The 20,287-nt window shown below is 39.4% G+C and overlaps 1 protein-coding gene across 1 annotated transcript in view; it reads right to left on the bottom strand.

The window, feature by feature from the left end:
* SIM1 (SIM bHLH transcription factor 1) overlaps window positions 1-20,287 on the bottom strand; it is a 79,143-nt gene that overhangs the window by 23,416 nt on the left and 35,440 nt on the right. The window contains exons 2-8 of the mRNA XM_026726684.2: window positions 19,865-19,947; window positions 18,186-18,275; window positions 16,269-16,377; window positions 16,070-16,155; window positions 13,102-13,301; window positions 12,189-12,295; window positions 7,688-7,835 (exon numbers count right to left, since the gene is read on the bottom strand). Of these exons, the coding sequence (XP_026582469.1) occupies window positions 7,688-7,835; window positions 12,189-12,295; window positions 13,102-13,301; window positions 16,070-16,155; window positions 16,269-16,377; window positions 18,186-18,275; window positions 19,865-19,947 (823 nt within the window). The remainder of the gene's footprint in view (window positions 1-7,687; window positions 7,836-12,188; window positions 12,296-13,101; window positions 13,302-16,069; window positions 16,156-16,268; window positions 16,378-18,185; window positions 18,276-19,864; window positions 19,948-20,287) is intronic.

Genomic DNA, 20,287 nt, shown 5'->3' with positions numbered 1-20,287 from the left:
TAGAAAGACTGGAGGTTGGATGCAAGCAGCCCTTATATGCCTAACAGTGAAAGACATAGATGAATAATTCAGTCAATGGCAAGAATAAGACATGAACAAAGTGTAGCTTTCCAGCTTAGTTACATATCTCTCAGTCTCAAACATTCATTAAAGTTTAAAGGTAATCAGCATCTTAACATTAATCCTATTTGCTTGTACAGGTATATGTTCAAAATATGCAAATATTTGATGTAAATTCAACATTTTTTCCATTTAACCTAAACATTGTTTGAGTCCCTCTTATCCACATGAGACATTTTGGGTAGTACTCATTTCCGAGGTTCATTATTATCATTGTGCAAATGTCTCACTGCTGCCTATTGGATTCATAGACTAACATTCATATGTGGCATTTCATCAAAGCCATTCAGTTCTAATGTGGCAAGAATTGACTAATTAGTTTACAACTCAATGGCTTTATTCAAATACATAAATAATCCTAGTATGATTTGATTGCTTATTTTACCCTATGACTATTATTAAGTGTTAAGTGAGCATTATTAAGTGTTGTACCTGATAATTCTTGACTCTTGACGAATGTATCTTTTCTTTTATGTACACTGAGAGTATTTGCACCAAGACAAATTCCTTGTGTGTCCAATCACACTTGGCCAATAAAGAATTCTATATTTTGTGTATTTTGGGTTTTACCAATCAGATAGATTTGTTGTTGTAGAAATGACTAGTTTAAACTATTATATAAAAGTAAAAAGTTATTGATGCCTTATTCTACTGTACCAAAGGAAGTTGGAAGTCAATGCCTTTTCTTTCTTTTTCCCCCTTTCGTTCCGTCACTTTTCTCTTCCCTTCCCCATTTTTCCTATTATTTACTTTTGCATTTTCTTTGCATGTTACATTATAAACTAATAAAAACCGATAAATGTAATTATGCTTGGCAAGGCTTAGGGATGCAGAAGAATGAGAAGACAACAGGTGGACATAAGTGGATGGATGCAGTGAAAGAGATTATATGATACCTTTGAATAGTATCACTGAAGATAGTTCACAATGTGACATTTGTTCCTATACTAGATAATAATGCTAGACTAGAATTCTTTTGCATCAGTTAAGTTTCTTAACATCATCAAAAGGTCCTTATCATTGTGACAGTGATCATAAAGCATACAGCCAAAATCCTCCAGATCAATGTTCCTAATAATGCTATGCAAACTTTGTAAATGATACTGCACAAGTGTAGAATCTGTGGCTCCAGGCACTCATTTGGAAAGGCTAAGGTAAATATTCCTTAATAGTGATATTTTTAAAAACCAGCTTGTTTCAAGAAGATATGCCTTCAGTGTACAGGACAAACCCAATGCACTGAGAATGTTAGACTTTTGTCTCTATATAAATAAATATATATTAATTTAATAGTCCATATTTGGATGCATGTGAAGGCAGTTCAAAGTTCGTTCTCAACAATAACCCAGACTTGATGGTCTCAATTGCTTTGATCTATGAAATAAAAGTACTGTGGATCATATAAACTCTTTCTGTACCAGCAATTTGAAGAGAACAATCAGAACTTTAATCTACAATATTATGAGACTTTAATCCATTAAAAATTTACTTCCATATGTTTATATGTATTAATATTGAACCTAATAACATAATATGTCTGTTTGTGTATATACACATTTTTTATTTATTTGGTTAATAGCAAATTTTTAGCATTTTTTCATATTTATACAGAATTGGCAAAGGGTTTATACAGATGAAGGGTATATATGTAAAATGGAGGAATTGCTATGGGAAAAAGAAATCATCAGAAATATTTTTGTGTAGAAAAACAAATGAGTGTGATTAAATACTGGGGAAAATGTTGGTACTTCATCAAACAATATTCACAAATATATGTTTTCCTGAACTAAAGGTTAATAACTGCCTCCTGAGTCTCTGTATGGATAACAGCCAATAAATGGGACAGGACAGGTTCCCAATACTACAAAATACAGTATTCAAAATCGGAACAGCTTTCATCAAAGTGCAAAAAAGCAAAACAAAATTATTTATCTGGGCAATATTAATCAACCAGCATTATTCAGTGTCTTTGCAATCTGCAATTACTCATTCAGTCTATTAATGGATTCAGGTATCAATGAGGATAAATATATATTTTATATTCATTGTATATTAAAACATATTTGCTTTAATCACACATTAGGCAGAATTATTCCTCAAAGATCAGTAAGAAAGATGAAAATGTATATACTTTATAACAAAGGGGGAAATCCAATCCAATCAGAACATATTATTGTACCCAATGATTTTTATGACTGTAATTCTATATACATTTATTGGAAATATGTTCTACAGTTCTGGGAAACTGTAATGTGTTTCTTAATAGAAGATATATTATGATGTACTTTTTGTGTTATATCAATAATTTCCAGAATGTCTCTCGCAGTAAAGAATTCTCAGGCTAAGCCAGCATGCAACTCATGTCAGAGAATGACATCATCAACTGAATTTTTTTACCTGGCTTGGCAATTGAAAGGATTTGGGGAGTGAGAATGGTAGGAGGAGTTCTCTTAAAATACTGAAAAATCCAAATGTCAGAGCTAAGTTGGAAGATCTGACTAAGGAAGGGGCAAAGTGATTGGACTCACAATTAGTTATACAATGTCCAAAAATGCCTATTAAAGTAATAAAAAAGAGGCAGGATAAATGCAAGATCAACCTGAACTGGACAAACTCTGGCTCATCAACTATGTATGTCCTTAAATTTTGCTATCGATTCAAATTAACCTGACTTTACAAATGTTTAAACCATTTTTTAAAAATCTGGCTCTAGGAAAGACTGTTGTCATGCCCATTGGTATATATTCTGTTATATTCAATGTCATCCTTTTTCACTTAACTTTTTAACCTATGTTATCGTTTTTAACTGTACAATTCCCAGAATGGTATAAATATAAATAAACAAATAGTCTCCAAATTCTATATTCTTTGCTCTCTAGGTCTTTCAGCTGCTGTTAATATCTTTTTTTAATTGGACTCTCCATCTTACATTGTACATCTTTCCCATAAAAAAATTAATATTCTGTGACATCTGCCTGTACCTGAGACCACTGACATTCTCATTTCTCTGTATTTTCAGTTAAAAGCACCCAAGTAGGAAAGTTACAGAAGCTGATGATATCATAGGGTACAAACAAGCAAAGGAGCAGCAGTGTAATATTGTCTGTTCTTTACTTCATTTCACATGAAAAATAAATCAAGACAGACAATTGGAAGATTAGCAAACATCATGGCTCTCTTTAATAACATGATTTAGCCTATCTATTGGGATATTAAAACACTAGAGCATGCTTTTCCAACCTCTGCACTAATAATTTGGCTAAGTGAGAAAAGGTGGAAGAGTGAAGGAAATCTACAAACTTTTATCTATTTTAATTATTAAAGTTGTATGTCCCCCACATCTCTCAAACTTTACTCTCTAATTTCACACAGTTTCAAATGCAACATTTCCTCTCCCACTAGTTGCTGACAGTTTTGCATAGACAGGCACCAAGATCCTGTCACACTTTCTAAGTAAAACCTCACAGCTCTGGAATATTCTCCCAACTACCCCTTTTCATACAGCTTTTGATTAGCCATTAGAAATGTGGGACTTCCAGGAGGCATTTGAGAATGATGAGGGAAGATCATACAAAGGATAAGTATGCTAGGTTGAATGCTCTCAGTTACTCTTTGATGGTTTTTAATCCTGCCGTAAGATGTACTGGCAGAATATCTCCATATGTAAACAAACTAAACAACACAATGACTTTCTATATAACTTTCTTTAACAAACTATCTTAGCCCTAAGGTGGCAGAAGATCAAGCCCACAGTATTTCTGTGATAAGGTTGATCTACTTAATCAATCTACAGATGGAAAAATATTCTTCCATCAGCACCTACAAAGGCAAAGATTTCCTTGAGCTGGGATTGATTCTTGATGACTTCATGAAGATAACCATGTAGCTTTCCTAGCAGCAATAGCTACAGCTGCCTTCTAGAATAAATCTTTATCTTTCCAGATTAGCATAAAGTCCTAGGGTAGTTGCCTAACAACTTAAGGTTTCCCATCTATGTTGAAACTTCCGGTTTGAGCTTCTTCAGCAACAGACCAAAACCGTGACTCTGCGCGGTTTCGATCTGTGCTCGCCTCTGGAGCGCCCCAAGCTGGCTGGTTTCAGGGCTAAGCCACCCCGTAGAGGTGGTGAAGAAGGGGGAGACTGCCTGCAGGGTTGAGGAGAGCCGCATCTCTCCTCCTCAGCTGGCCATTACTCCCTTTCCCGAAGGCGGTTGCAGTGGTGGTCAGAAATGGCCACCACGAAGAAGAACTCGACCGGAAAAGAATGTGCAGGAGGAAGATAAGAAGAGAAAGTTTTGGTTGACCGGGTCAAACAGCAAAAGCAACAAATAAGGTACCCTGGAATTTAAACTATTAAAAAATAATAATAACACTGTTCCCAAAGAAGATTTCTAAGCAGTGAAGGAGAGAGAAAAGGGAAAGGATTTGGTTTTTTTTCTCTTCTTCCTATACTGACAGCTAAGAGACTTAAGCAAGGAATTGGAAAAAAAAATCCACTTTAACATTAATAGGCATTTAATGCTGAAAATAAAAAGTCAAAGGGATAATAAAGATTTCTGGATAATTAAAAGCTTTTGAAAACAGGAAAGGAGAGAAAAAGAATAAAAGGGCAGGATATGGAAGGGAGGAGACTGTCTGGAATTAAAAAGAACTTACAGTAAAATCTCAACAAGACTTTCAAAAGATACATCTTAACTGAAACATCGCAATAAAATAGGAAAACCCCAGGAGCAGAAAGTGAAAAAACAAAATAAGAAGAAACAGCTTGGGACTATTTGGATTATTTGGTGATCTCTGGATTCTTGGTTACTGCATTTGAATGACTAAAATCAATCGGGTGGTTGTTTAAAACTGTTTAAAATGGCTCCACTTTTAGAAGAATTGAAAATGGAACTTATAAAGTACAAAGAAGATGCACAAGAAGGGAGAGGTTCTTTTGGCTTTGTATTTTAGTTCTTGGAAATGGAGATTTGGAAGTATGAAAAACAACAAGAAATGCCTGCAGAACAAGAAGATTGGGACAAAGAAGAAGCCATCTTTAATGAATAAGTAATCTTAGTTGGGGAAAAAAAGGAAAGGGGGGAAAGAGAATGGAAAGATTGGGAAGATTGGGGAAAAGATTGGGAAAAACAACCCCAAAAAAGAATAGAGTGAAAAATAAGTATAAAATCAGAAAGCAACAGAAGAGGGAAATGCAGAAGAGAGAATTAGAGGTAGAGAGACAAGGGGGTAAAAAGGGGAGGGAGAAGAAGAGAAGGAAGAAAGAAAGGAAAAGAAGTTATAAAGGACAGAAACAAAATATAGAGAAACAGGGCCTATTTAGAGATAATGAGTGAAAATCTAATTGAAAAAGGGATTCTGCAAAGGTACATTACAGTATTGTTATATTAGAAATAGAAATAATTTCAGAAAATATGAAACAATGTATGATTAAAATGTTTGATAAAATAGTTATTGTAACTTAGGGGAATGCTTGTCAATAAATAAATGTACAAAATGAATATTTAATGATTTACAAAACATATGTGAAGAGAAATAAGGGAAAAATTAATTATGGAGATTATATGTGTCTTTAAGGAAGTATGATATTTAATTGAAAAGAAATGTTAAAGATGTTAAGACTTAATGAATATTAATGATAGAACTGAATTGGAATGGAATGAGGGTTTTAATTACATATATTTACAATCCTTTTTTTTAAGAATATAGTATGTATTATAAGAATGTACCAAGCAGAATTCGATTGGAAGTTTTGTATTATATTGAATGTCATAACCTTAAGGTATATATCGAAGTTTAAATAAGAGTTGAATGGATAAAATTAAAAGATATAAAGGTGTCATACTCCAATTAGTAACTACAGGAGAAAATTTGTTTAATGAGAAAAGATAATATGAAATCGAAACAGAACAGACAAAAGTATAAATATAATGATTTGAATTGAGATGAGATAATCAAAATAAAATTGAGAAAATTAAAAGAGGGGAAAAACTATATAGAAAATGCAGAATAGTAATAAGATATGGAATAGAACACAAAAATGAGCATGAAATTGAGTTTGTGTTTGTATAAAGAAGTGCAACTTGGGACCATGCTATTTTCAAAAAAGATGTTTAACTTGTATTTTGTGTGTGTGAAAACCCAGATAAAACTTTATTTTTTTAAAAAAAGGTTTCCCATCTATGTTAAATACTAATACTAAATACTAACTGCCATATTGTTTGGGAATAAACCAAGGTCAGCTGAGTTTTAGTGACAGCCAGCATCTTTTTCAGACCCTGAAAAACTGTACAATTGTTCACAGTGTCCAGGCATCAAACCTGAAAACTTTTAAAGGAAATACCTTTTATTCTTTTTAAAAAACTAAATATCCATTTCATCTTGAAATCCTACACAAGAACATGGAGATCTAAGACATTTAGCTATCTTTTAAGATCCAGGCTACTTTTGTTTTTTCAATATATAAGGTGGATTTTTAAATTGGGGTGCCAATCTCATGGTATCATAACTGCCATAGTTCATATGTTGAATGTTCCTATTCTATCATCTCGCTATCTATCGTCATACACTAACCATCATGCTTTCAAATAGAAATTAGAAAGGAAAATGGGACTCCGATGCGTTCATTGTTCTTTAGCAATTAGGATCCATGGAATAAAAGAGCAACAGTAGCTATATCAGAGAGACTTTGGAGAGGGATAGTAAAAGACAGAGCTTTGCATATAATTTCACATTCTCTCTGTAAGTATAATTGTGCAGACATTCGCTCCTAGCACTGCCTAAGTATTCATTATGATAGGATATGGGGCATTTTCAACATTTTCAATGCTCTTTCCTGTTCTGCTTATATTTTTGTCTTATAGGTTATTGTTTGCCTGACTGAACCCCTTCTAGTCACCCCAACCCATTCCCTACCCCTTTCCTCTCTCCATATAATGCTTCATCCCTTTGAACAAGAAAGAAATCACAAAGCTTTGATAGATACTCTGGATAAAATTAAGAACTTCAAACTCCCAGGTTCTGACCCCCTGTTTCAGAAAAAAAGAAAAACAGATGTCCTGTTTGTTAAGTATAAATAACTCCATACGTTGAAACCTTTCTTTTACGCTGCATTAGATTTTATTTAATGCAGGGTGCCCCTTCAGCTATAAGAAGGCAGAAAGTGAGCAAACATGAAGGGTGACAAAGCCCTAAATCTTGCTCATTTCCCCCTAGGAGAACAGAAGAAGACAGGAAAGGAAAGCTTTCAGGCAGATGAAAGAACTCCAGATATCTTGGCCAAACTAGGAGAAAGGGCGGTACCCATGAACTAAAAACTTCAGCCAAAGTGGATTTGGGTGGGAGGGGAGGATTGAAATATTGGTCTTTTTTACGGCCCTACTTAAAGTGTTCCTATGACAGGCAAAGGAAAAGTAGTTCATTTTTTTAATGCAATCCAGCTCTGAAGCAACTGCCCCACATGCACTTAATGCATTCCAAACCTGGATGCCTGGTACCACCAGGTTTCTGTCAGCACTCAGGTGCCCTCTTTTGAGAAATACCATGGAGCTTCCAGAACACGGACTTACGTGAGCACATAGTTGACGCTGACGATGCAATGGGGCCGGGAAGACCGGCTGTTGTGAACGATGGTGGCGTAGCTCTGCACCCAGACCCAGCCACCTTGTTTGGCCAGGAAACGGTAATATTTAGTGGTGACTTGCCCTTTCACTAGCACTGAAAAAGAAAACAGTAGCAGATTTAATTAAGGAAGGGATATCACAGAGTCTCTCAGGGTAGAAGACCAGCATATAGACCGTGATACTTATGATTTATATCTTGTTGTTTTTTTTCTCCAGGAGCTTAAGGAACATACTTTGTATTCCTTTCTACAAATTGACCACATTTCCCAATGAGCTTTTCTAAGGTGGACTTGAACCTGAATTGTACCTGAACAGTTCTAGTCCTCTAATATTGCGTTGTAAAGGCTCCATTTTATCAATGCTTCATTGACATTTTATTAATATTCAGGAAACCAACTTCTACCCAACCAGTCAATAGCCAGCTTCATGAAGATAAAAACTGTGGAAAGACCATCAATGCATTCTATAGAGCAGGGGTCTCCAACCTTGGCAACTTTAAAGACTTGTGGACTTCAATTCCCAGCCAGCAAAGTTGAAGTCCACAGGACTTATAGTTGCCAAGGTTGGAGACCCCTGCTATATAGCACATAAACTGATTTACTTTTCAAAAAGAAATACTTCTTATTCCCCACAACCTGTTCATTTGCTTTGTACATAGTCATTCCCTTTACTAGGGAATCCCCTCATAGGGATTCTGCAAAGTCCATTAGTTCCATGAAGAGCATAGGAACCATAAATGATTATTAACAATGCAATTCTCCATATGACTGCTAAGAAGTAAGCTGAAATGAGTTCAATGAGACTCCCATATTTACAGAGTACCTGCCCCTCTTCAACTTGGTGCTGACCAATTTACTGGGAGCTACAGCCCAATACATCTGGAGGGCTCCAAATTGAAGAAACTAGTATGTAGAAGACTACTTATAGAAATCTATGTCTCAGAAATATGTATCAGAAGTCTACATTTCTATTTATCAGAAGTAAATCCCAGCAGTTTGGGGGATTTCAGTTATCTAAAATTGGCTATAAAATTGCAGCACCTGACTGCTTTCCAGATAATTATTAATCGGTTACAAAATGAAGTTTCAGAATGCAATTATTTAATGACAGTAATAGAAGTAGCAAGTAATTTAAGTATTCAACGAGCTATTTTTGCAAATACTTTGTTAATCAATATAATGGCTTCAGATTTTCTAGTACTAAATGGTCCTGGACAGTACTTGATTTTCTTTAGAGTGCAATAATTTCTATAAGTAGATGATCCATTCTTTTCAATAAATGACCAGCATAATTCTCTATTTTATAGGGTATTAAATGTGTAATATAAATTCTTTCCTGGTCTCAATTTTGCTTATAAAATGAAGCATTGAAAACCTGGTTTTGCAAGAGATTTGAAAGGACTAAAATTAGAGCATTTTACAAGTCATTCTGAATCTTGTATACTTAAAAGATGGTTGAAGTGCATGTATTACACATAGGACTTCAAAAATTAAAAGTATCACATATGCATAAAGCCAAAAAAGTGGCTTCAAACTTTAAACCTCGTTATTAATTCTAGATGGTGTCTTAGCACTCATGTGATCACTTTTGCTACGTGTGGAGTTGAAACATTAGAAGAGGTTTTACCTGATGTTTTTCCATTTACAGTATGGCAGAAGACAAAAGACACAGAACTCAAGAAGGGGACTGGCAAACTATGGGAAGCAATGAAGCAACTTTCTTTGGGAAAGTCGATCCTATCCTAACCTGAAAAGCTATCCTAGCTCATTGACCAGGAGGTTAAGGTAAAATCAATGGTATTATACCATTGTGCATGTAGTTTATAAAATAGATTTTAGTTGTCAGAGTGAGTCATAAGAAAGTAAGAATGACCAAAATCCCAAACCTCCCTTGATTTGAACAGTTCTGGATCAACAAAGGATTTCAATGTAATTGCTCATTTAGAATTGAGGTGTTACTCCATAGATGCCACTTTTAAATCAATCTCATGTACTATTCTTAACACATCATAGAACAGAGGAAAGTCAGGGGCAGGGGAACATATTGATTGCTGAAAATAAACTTTCTAAGAAGTGGAGCTGATTATTCCATTTTCTTAATAGGTCTCAGGTTCTTTGGGGAAACATGTTAAGAAATCCTCTTGGAAACATAATCTGTCTTTCCTTTCCTTTCCTTTTTTCTTTCTTCTAAAAATCACCATGAATATTTGTAAAACTTCATAAGCTTTCCCAAACTGATATAAACTTTCTCAAACTGGTATTTTTAAAGATGAATTGGAATTGCAGATTTTCTTGCCCACCAAGCATCACCTACCAATGAGATAAGCAATCAAAAATTGCTTTCTTTAACATGTGTGTGTGGGGAAGAGAAAGTGGGGTGAATAGGTGATTTAAGTCACACAGCACGTTTCCTATATGGTCATGTAACTTCCCCCTTGCTAATTTAAATAATGCACCACATAATTTGCATTCTCATGCTATTGTCATTTAAAGTTATAGCACACTTTCAAAAAATAAGTGTATACAAAGAGCCTACATCATGTGACAAAGCTTTGGGAAATAGCAGTTAGACATCACGTGAGTCTCTGGAGAAGCCAGATATCTGGTTTCTCTCTTCCAATCTAAATGAAAATTGCCATGGAGGACAGTGTCCAGTGATCAAAGGGGAGGAGGGCTATAAAGTGTGCAAGATCATGTTCATGGCAACAACAAAAAAGTTGGCAAAAGATGGAAAACCCTACTTCAAAACTGGAACAGCTAAATATGATTTTAAGCTGCCTCAGCTCTGAGCTATAGACAAAGGTAATGTTACAAATATATGGTATATGAAAATAGTTACTAGACACTTCTTTGTTACATTTAGGGGATATGAGAATGATTCCTCAGTAGCTTTCTGTAGCAGCCAGAAGAATAATTTGTTTCTACTATCACTATTTATGTATTGATTGATTGCTTTAGATCCCACCTTTATTATTATTATTGTATAAACAACTCAAGACTGCAAGCATATCCAACACATCTTTCTCCTCTTATTTTCCTCACAACAACGCCATGAGGTAGTTTCGATTGAGAGACAACAACTGGCCCAAAATCACCCAACTGACTTTGATGGTTAAAGGTGAGAGTAGAATTCATGGTCTTCCTTATCTACACATGGTGTCCTGTCTATCCTACAGTTTTACATACATACATACACACACACACACACACACACACACATAGTGTTTATATGGTGGTGCAGTAGTTAAAATGCAGAATTGCAGGCTAATTCTGCCAACTGCCAGCAGTTCAATCCTGACCAAGTCAAGGTTAACTCAGCCTTCCATCCTTCCGAGGTTGGTAAAATAAGGACTTAGATTATTGGGGGCAATATGCTGACAATGTAAACCACTTGGAAAGGGCTGTAAAGCACTATGAAGTGGTATATAAGTCTAAGAGCTATTGCTATTGCTAGAAGTGAGTTTCATTGAATTCACTGAGGTTCATTCCCAAGAAACATTAGATTGTTGCTTTTGTCATTGTTGTGATTGTTATTTCCCTAGTGGTTAAATATCCTTCTAGAGTCATCCATTTGTGTTATAATAATAGACATGAGCATAGGCTTTCTATTACTTCAAGAATAACTGGTTGATTCTAAGAAGTCAGTACAAGTCATTATCCCAACATTCACTGCAGATATAGCCAAAGATAAAAATGGAAGCCAGCAGAAACCATAGCATCTACTGCTAATAATAGTACAATACTAGGGAAGTACTGTGTGGAAAGGGTAATGTTAGGAATTCAGTAGTTGTGAGCCAACAACGCAATTCTTAGTAGATCAGACAATGCTCCTTTAGGCAACAAATTCATTTCTTGTATAAAACATCTTTAAAAGCTGATATTTTTCTTTTATGAGATTGCATCTTCAGCCTCTGCTGCCATGTACTCAATGGATGGGAAAATGACAAGAGGATGTACTCTTGTGCAACATATTGAAATCAACAGTATCTACTGAAGAAGACAATTTTTTTAAAAAATGGTGATTTTAAAGTCCCACTTCTTTGTATGCGCGTGCAACATCAAGAGACAGACAAAGGGATGGGACTTTGCTCATGTGGCCACGATAGCCATCATGGCTTACTAACTTCCTCAAAGTGTGCCTGACTAGAACCACAGGAGATATTGCCCTTTGCAATCTCTATCTCTCCCCCTCCCACCTTCCCTTCCCTTTTTTCATCAACCTGTTAAAATATATATATCTTGGTTTTGTTATCCATCTCTTTCCAACTATGTGTTGAGACTGTCTTACTAGCAAAGGTGAGTTCAATTGCTCTTCTGCTTGGAAAAGTCCCAGCCAGTCAGCCCACTTTACTTTGGGAGTAAGTCCCTCTGAACTCAGTGCGACTTACTTCTGAGTAAACAGGGCTCAGCTGAGGGCTTCAAAGGCTCAAAGGGAAGAGGCTTCTTACGCAGGTGGTGAGCGCAGCGCAAATGGAAAGTGTCACAGCCGTGGACATGATGGTACAGTGTCTTCTCAATCAAGTCCTGAGGTTCATAACCAGTCAGCTCAGCTACCCTACCCAGAAAGAGAGAAAGGGGGAGAGAGAAAGACAAAGAATGAGATCAGCTTCATACATCACGCCAAGCCAGATTTTTAATCATAGTTTGTTAAATAAGCCTCAATAAGGTTCGGTTTACCAGCAGACTAGATCAAAATCAAAGCAAACCAACCCTATTACTGTACAGGTAGTCCTCAATTTACAGCAGTTTGTTTAGTGACTGTTCAAAGTTAAAATGGCCCTGAAAAAAACCTGACTGATGACCGTTTTCCCCACTTATGACCATTGCAGCATCCCCAGACTCACATGATTTTATATTCGGATGCTTGACCACTGACTCGTGTTTATGACAGTTGCAGTGTGCCAGAGTCATGTGGTCCCCTTTTGCGACCTTCTGACAAGCAAAGTCAATGGGGAAGCCAGATTCACTTAACAACCATGTTACCAATTTAAGGACTGCAGTGATTCACTGCGGTGGTGAGAAGAATTGCAAAATGGGGCAAAGCTCACTTAACAAATTTCTCACTGAGCAACATAAATTTTGGGTTCAATTATGATCATAAGTTGGGGACTACCCGTATTAAAGTCAGATGGAAACCCAAATAGATTCAGAGAAGAAAGGGGCAACCAGCCACTTTATCTTATTTGGGCTATTGTTGGTCTAAAGTAGGGGTGTCAAACTGTTGTCGTCACATGACGTATCACAACTTTTTAACCCTTCACTAAAATGGGGGTGCGTGTGGCCAGAGCATGACACATGACGCAGCCCCCAGGTCACGAGTTTGACACCCCTGGTCTAAAGGAAGCTCAAGTGATGACTTACCGTGAATCAAGGAAGATGAGCTTCATATCTAGGCTGGCCCGAAACATAAACATATTGCTGTGCAGCTTAATCTCCGTCACAGCACTGGGGGGTAAGGAGTGACCCACTGCTACCAGTCCAACATTTTGGTAGCAACCATCAAAAGGGGACATGTCCAAGCTGTACTGGCGGATCTTTAGGTAACCACTGCAATGAATCACCTGTCAGGGGCAAAGAGACAAAAGATTTTTTAAAAAAAGTCATGTCAATGCGACAACGGTTCACATGACAAGGTCTGTGAGTGATCCTACTGATCTACATAACAGAAAGCCCCCCGCCCCCGCTTTCAGGTTTCTGTCACAGCAAATACTATGCAAATGATGGTGCATCAGGGCCTAATCACAGGGCTAACCAGGTTTTCCACATGCTGGGCACACTAGAATGACATGCATGTCTGAATGGGGGAATTCCAAGAGGAACATGGGATGATATCTCTTGCCCACACTTCAGTGCTTCTCAGTAGAGCACCCTGTGGTCCATTTTGTATCTTCTCATTGCTCCTCTCTTTATACATTTATTTATATTTCCAAAGAATCACCTTTGGTGCGCCCTGACTGAAGTTAAATTATATTCACTGCCAGCCTTCAACTATATAGTAACAATCAAATAACATGCACCCATGTTCCAGCAATCCTAATAATGAGCCCTCAACAAGTATTCTTTTACCCTCAAGCATGGAATAAAACCATTACTTCTAGTTGTATTTTCAGCAAACAATCCCTATGGACGTTGATTTTGAAATAAACCCAACTATCCTGTGGGATTTGTATATAGAACTTAAACAATTTCCCTTCTTGTGAACCACAGTGTGCAACAGTGTCATCTAGCCACCGTTAAATAAATTCATGGCGTTAATGATTTTATAGGGCATTTCCTCAGCAGCAATTTATAGCTCTTCTAACATTACCCAGCTATTATTCTAGCGATATAAAACCTGCTTTTCTTCCTTCCCTTGGATCAGCACACTGATGGTTGGTGTGTGCTAAAATTTGCTATTAATTTCTAATGAAGGAATGGCCCATAAGTTGCTGTAAATCACTAATGTGATCATGAGCATAGCCTAAGGAGCTGTAGTGAATATAACCTGGTTGGAGGGATCTTTCCTTTTAGTAGAGAAACGTATGTTAATATGCAAGAATTCAACAGGATTACAGCTTTGTAACAGCTCATTGAACTGTATGGGTTTTGAGACAGGGTATATTAATGGCTGGAGGGACAATATGGAACAAGAGGAGAGATCTCGGCTATATAAATAAAAACGTCCAAAGAAAGATTGACACACCAATGCCAAGAACCAATGCCAAGAAATAGTATAGACTTCCTTAGACAATTCAGTTATTTTCATTCAACAAGTAAATACAATAAGGCCCCTTGAAGCCCTATCTTTTTCTTCTTCTTGAAAATAATTATTTCATAGGCTTTCTTTCAGTTATGAATGTCCTGCAATCAATGAGGCTTAGACAAAAACCTCTTTGGTAGTGTTTTCAAAGCTCAACCTTAAGATTGTAAACCTCTTCGGTAGTGTTTTCAAAGCTCAACCTTAAGACTGTAGCCTTAAGTAAAATTCTAATTTTCAATCTCCACTGGGGAAAAAGAAATCCCACTGACAAAACAAAATTCAGCCCTTAAAATTAACTGACAATATCCGAACATGAATTCTTTAGGATCTCCCTACCAAATAAGAGTCCTTGGAGTTGGAATGTACATCCGGTGATTTTTAGCATGCAAGCCTACAGCCATTCAGTGCACTGAGAGTTTCTCCATAACTGTAATGAAAAAGGCAAACTTGTTTTCTCTATGCTGGGGATGTATAGATTTCCCTGAATTTATGCCGAGTGAAATCATGGGGGCTTAAGTGGATTTCAGGGGACTTACTCCCAAGTATGCAGAGGATTGCTGCTTTACAGACTAATCCTATGCCTGTTTACTCAGCTATAAATTTCACAGTGCAGGGCTTCCTCCTAAATAAGTGTGGGCGACATCTCTATCTTAATTAGCATGAAGTCTCAGAGGAAAAACTTCCTATCTGCAAGACAAGAATGTAGCCATTACTGGGACCAACAATTTATTTTCCAAAGTGCCAGAAGGCAAGGCAAGACAAGAAACAACAGGTGGAAGCTAATCAAGGAAAGAAGCAACTTGGAATTCAGGAGAAACTTCCTTACAGTGAGAACTATTAACCAATGGAACAGCTTGCCTTCAGAAGTTGTGGGTGCTTCATCCCGGAGGTTTTTAAGAAGAAATTGGACCGTCACTTGTCTGAAATGGTATAGGCCAGGGTCTCCTGCTAGAGCAGGGGGTTGGACTAGAAAACCTCAAAGGTCCCTTTCAGCTCTATTCTGATTAATTGAACTTCAAGACCTCAAAGGAAAATCGCTGACCCTTTCCAGATAGGCTGGGATTGCAACTTTCAGAGCTGCCAGATTCCAATGTCAGGAATTTGCTGTTTCTGCCCAAATAAAGAGCACCAAGTTGGGCAAGCTGGGGATACTTGGAGTTAATAGCATAGTAGCACTGCCGATGTCTATGAAGATTCTCAGTCATCCAGGTGATGGTTGTCCCAAAGGTGGTTTCTCAAGAGGCAGATGGACTTCCTGGTTTTTCTTTGAAGACGTTTCACTTCTTATCCAAGAAGCTTCTTTAAGTCAGAGCTGAAGAAGCTTCTTGGATGAGAAGCGAAAAGTCGGTCAAAGAAAAACCAGGAAGTCCAGCTGCCTCTTGGAAAAGCACCTTTGGGATAGCACCGACGATGTTAGCTAGGTTTTTCAAACGAAACGCCTGCAAGAAAACAAATCAGGCTGAAAGGAACACCAAAGGACCCCCAAACTTCCAGTTTTTTTGAAGGCGCCTTTAACTGTTCACCTTCAGCCCGCCGGGGCTCCAGCCATTCTCAGCTTGGCCGCCAGTTGGCGCTCGCGCCACTACCTACCTTGTAGCCTCCACAGGTGAGGCCCGCGTTCCTCTTGGCCAAGACGCATTTCATCCGGAGGAAAAAGGAGCGCTCGATCTCGTACTCTGTGAGGCAAAGGAGCACAATGCGCATGTCAGGGATGAGGCTGCTTCCCCGCTCCCCGCCCGCTCCGCCGCCTTCCCCTCCCTGCCTCCCTAGGCTTCCCCGAGCGTCTTACCCTGAACGAAGTGGGAATGGTAGGGCTGATGGGCGGTGAGGACGGCGGTCATCTCGTCGTGATCAGCCGGGTGGATGTATTCGTAAATGCTGTTGCCAGTCAGCTCTACCTGAAAGAAAGGAAGCGGATCGCGGGGAGAAGAGCGCTGCTGCGTGTTGCGGCAGGGCTGCCGGTTCGGACCAGTTCAGCCACCCCGGTGGGAGGCTGGAGGAAGAGGCTTTGGAGCGGGAAGACCCCCGATCCACACAGGTTCCATTCACCCAAACCCTGGATTCGCACATGCTCTACTTAGGGTTTAACAGGCTGTCTTCGTGACCGTTCAAAGCTACACTGAAAAAAGTGACTTATGACTTATAAATGTTTTCCACATTTAGGGACCATTTCAGCATCCCCACAGTCAAATGATCAAAATCCAGATGCTTGGCAACTAACTCACATTTATGAACAGTTGGGGTGTCCTCGGGCCCCTTGATCACCTTTTTGCAAGCAAAGGTGACAAGCAAAATCAATGGGGAAGCCAGATTCACTTACCATCTTGTTACTAATTTAACACTTGCAGGGGTTCACTGAACAACAGTGGCAAGAAAGGTCGTAAAATGGGGCAAAACTCACTTAACAATTGTCTCACTTAACAAGAGAAATTTTGGGCTTGTTTATGGTTGACTATCTGTATTGTGTGAACCCAGGTCTTGTGAATCAGAGTGCTTGGGACTATATAGTGAATGGCCATTAGGCTTTTGCTTGCAACCAGCAAGCTAACAAACATTCAACAACTTCTGGCCCTCCAGGCCAAGATCTTCAACTTGTTTTGAGGGATGGTGGCATGAAGGATCTTCATCATTGAAGGGCCAGAGGTTACAGGAGGCTGCAGATGTTGGACAGAACCTTAAATGGGAATTTGTCCCAGGGTAAGCCATTAAATTAAATAACTAATCTTGACATTCCTCTGCTTCCTGTGGGGAAAAAAAAGTATCCTTTCACCCAGAAGGCAAGGAAGACAAGGCTGGGCCTAAAGATTTTTCCCTGCATCAGGTTTTCTATGTGGAGATAAGCAAGAGGGTCGAGGAGTTCTAGTCCAGTTTCACTGCAAGTCAGTGGGACTTGAGAAGGCCAGCACTCTTGAGGCTGCAATTTAACGGGTGTTTAATCAAAACCAGCAAATCCCAATTAGCGGAATGGAATGCACCCCTGAAGTTTCAATTCTCTATAGTTCCCTGGAATAACTACCATTGACTCCAAGGCAAATTGGACCAGACTGTTAGGGCAGCACAGTGAAAAGAGACTGAAGTTGGAAATCGAGGCATAATAATTTCGATCACCCGCTTTATTCCAAAGAGGTCCCCCAAATGGCAGCTTATCCCTTATTGCTCTTGGTGCCCTTCTGGTCATTGTGAGAAGACCTGAAGTCAACCCTGAGGGCCTCACTGCACTCCACTGGAGTTGCCTTCAAGTGGATTTGAAAACAGGTTCTTTATTTGGAATCGGATGGATTCAAGGCATTTAGAAAATGCAGCTTCCTAGGAAGGACTTTCAGAAGTCTTGTCCACTGAACTAAAGGGGTGGGGGGAAAAAAACCCACCCTATCTCTTTAGAACAGAGGTCTCCAACCTTGACCACTTTAAGCCTGGTGGACTTCAACTTGCAGAATTCCCCAGCCAGCAAAGCTGAGTTGAAGTCCACCAGGCTTAAAGTGGCCAAGGTTAGAGACCCCTGCTTTAGAATACGGAATGGTCACGTTTTTAATGGGTGTTCCTCCCAGGGTTGATTTGACCACTGAATGTTCAAGATGGAGCATTTAAAAGGGGGGGGGGGAATGAACTTCAAAACGTTGTTCAACCTAACTTTGAATGCTGCAAATAATAATAATAATATTGGTGGCCTCTATTGAGATCGATTCCACTGGGATCATCAACGTACCTGCGATAAACCCAAGTGCACTGAGGCGGTCTCCGAGATATACATGATCTTGCCATCAGGAGCTACCACGAAAATGAAACCGTCCAAAGTCTAGAAGAAAGAGAGAGCAAAGAGCGATCAACTTTTCTCCGACCCCGGATAAAGTCCTGCTCCTGGCTCCGTTAACAAAAAGTGGAGAACTGCAAGCTCCATTTTTAACCATTTCCTGCCTGGCGATTTCAGTTCTTGTCGGAACTGCCCCCGCCCCAATCTGTGTGATGTGGACGTATAAAAGCTGTCTATCCCAAAGCTGCTTTTCCAAGAGGCAACTGGACTTTTTTCCTATGTGCCTCATGTCTTGCTCCAATAGTGGCTGGATGGCTCCAAAAATTGCAAATATGGAACGATTTTGGAGTGGTTAAGCCATTAGTCTAGAGACTGAGAGACTGAGTTCTAATCCCGCCTAAGGCACAAAGCCAGCTGGGTAACCTTGAGTTAGTCACTTATTCTCGGCCCTTGGAAGGAGGCAAGGGCGCAAAGTACTTCTGAAAACCTTGCCAAGAAGTATTTTTTCCCGGAGGTCTCTGAGAATCGGACACGGCTGAACCCGGAAAGCGAGCGAGCCAGCAAGAGAAAAAGGACGGTTGGATAGCGTATAAAACACAACTAAGGACGCCCACAAAGTAGAGGCTCAAGAAGGAGTTCTTTCTAGGAAAGTCAGGTGACGCGCCTCCTCCTTGCCGAGCCAAATCCTAACCACCTAGGCTGCAACTGCAGCCCACAGCTTCCGAAGGAAAGGGCTGCAACGTTACGCTCTAGTCCAGAGGTCTTCAAACTTGGCAACTTTAAGACTTGTGGACTTCAACTTCCAGAATTCTCTGGAATTCTCTGGAATTCTGGGAGTTGAAGTCCACAAGTCTTAAAGTTGCCAAGTTTGGTGACCCCTGCTCTAGTCCTTAGAAGCCTGGTTCTCCTTATGTCTGAATGGACCCCGGCTTCCATCGTTCCTTAACCCCAGCATCACCATGGGAATGATCGGGAGTAGAGTCCAAAATATCTAGAACGCATCAAACTGACGATAAACAAGGTTCATGGAGTAAGCTCTCTCTCTCTCTCTCTCTCTCTCTCTCTCTCTCTCTCTCTCTCTCTCCTTTTAACAATTAAATGTATACTCCACCTTTATATCTAAGCTTGTTACCCAATCAGACAATACAAAAAAAAAAACCTGCCTTAGAACACTATATCTTTCATGCACCCATGTTAATAACTATTGGTCTATAAATCTTTCATTTCTCGGGAGTTTCTGAATTCCTTATATAGTTCTTCTGGGGCCGTGATGGAGTTGGAACGTAAGCACGTTTTATAAAACGCATAAGATTATTTACACGATAGGAGTTCGAGCCGGTGCTGTTTTGTCACCGGATGTCTCCAGGTGGATTGGGCTTCAGAATTCAGAAAAGCCACCGTGGTAGGGATTGATGGGAGCTGAAGCCAACACGGTTGAAAATGTACTGCAGCTTTCCCTTTTACACGGGGCCACCTGAAACATTACCGGGCGGAACTGACCTCGCTTGTCTAAGCTAATGAAAGCCTCCAGTCCAAGTCACTGCTCCTTCGGTGCTAAAAGTCTGTCCTTCAGGCCTTGTCCCACGCACCCTGAAGCCTGGCAGGAAAGAGCTGCCCGCCCGCCGCATTCCTACCTGAAGCAGGTGAGACCCCAACTCGCGACCGACGTTGTCCAGAGTGCTGGTTCGACTTGTGTGGCCCCAGGCCTCCCCGAGTCCTGTCGAGACAAAATGCGTCAAAAAGAGAGGGGAGGGGGGCGAGGGAAAAGAGATAGAGAGGGAGCCCGAGATATTCTTTGCCTTTGACGGGCCTTAAACATCAAGGGTTGGGCTGGCAGGGAAAGGAATCGGGAGAATGGTATCAGTATTTTTCTAGGGACTGTATTTTACGGCTCAAACAACAGGAAAATTGTGTAGCATCAATCCTCTGCCCCTCCCACCCCTCTGCCCCTCCCTCCCTCTCTCTTTATCACCCCCCCCGCCGCCGCCCTATACACACACACACACACTACTCAGCGTGTCTTTGTGGTATTCCTCTCTCAGGACTGCCCCGAATAT

This window comes from Pseudonaja textilis, chromosome 1, assembly GCF_049901715.1.
Source record: "Pseudonaja textilis isolate UNSWEBS1 chromosome 1, rPseTex1.2, whole genome shotgun sequence".
NCBI lineage: Eukaryota > Metazoa > Chordata > Lepidosauria > Squamata > Elapidae > Pseudonaja > Pseudonaja textilis.
This window is presented reverse-complemented; position numbering and strand designations above follow the sequence as displayed.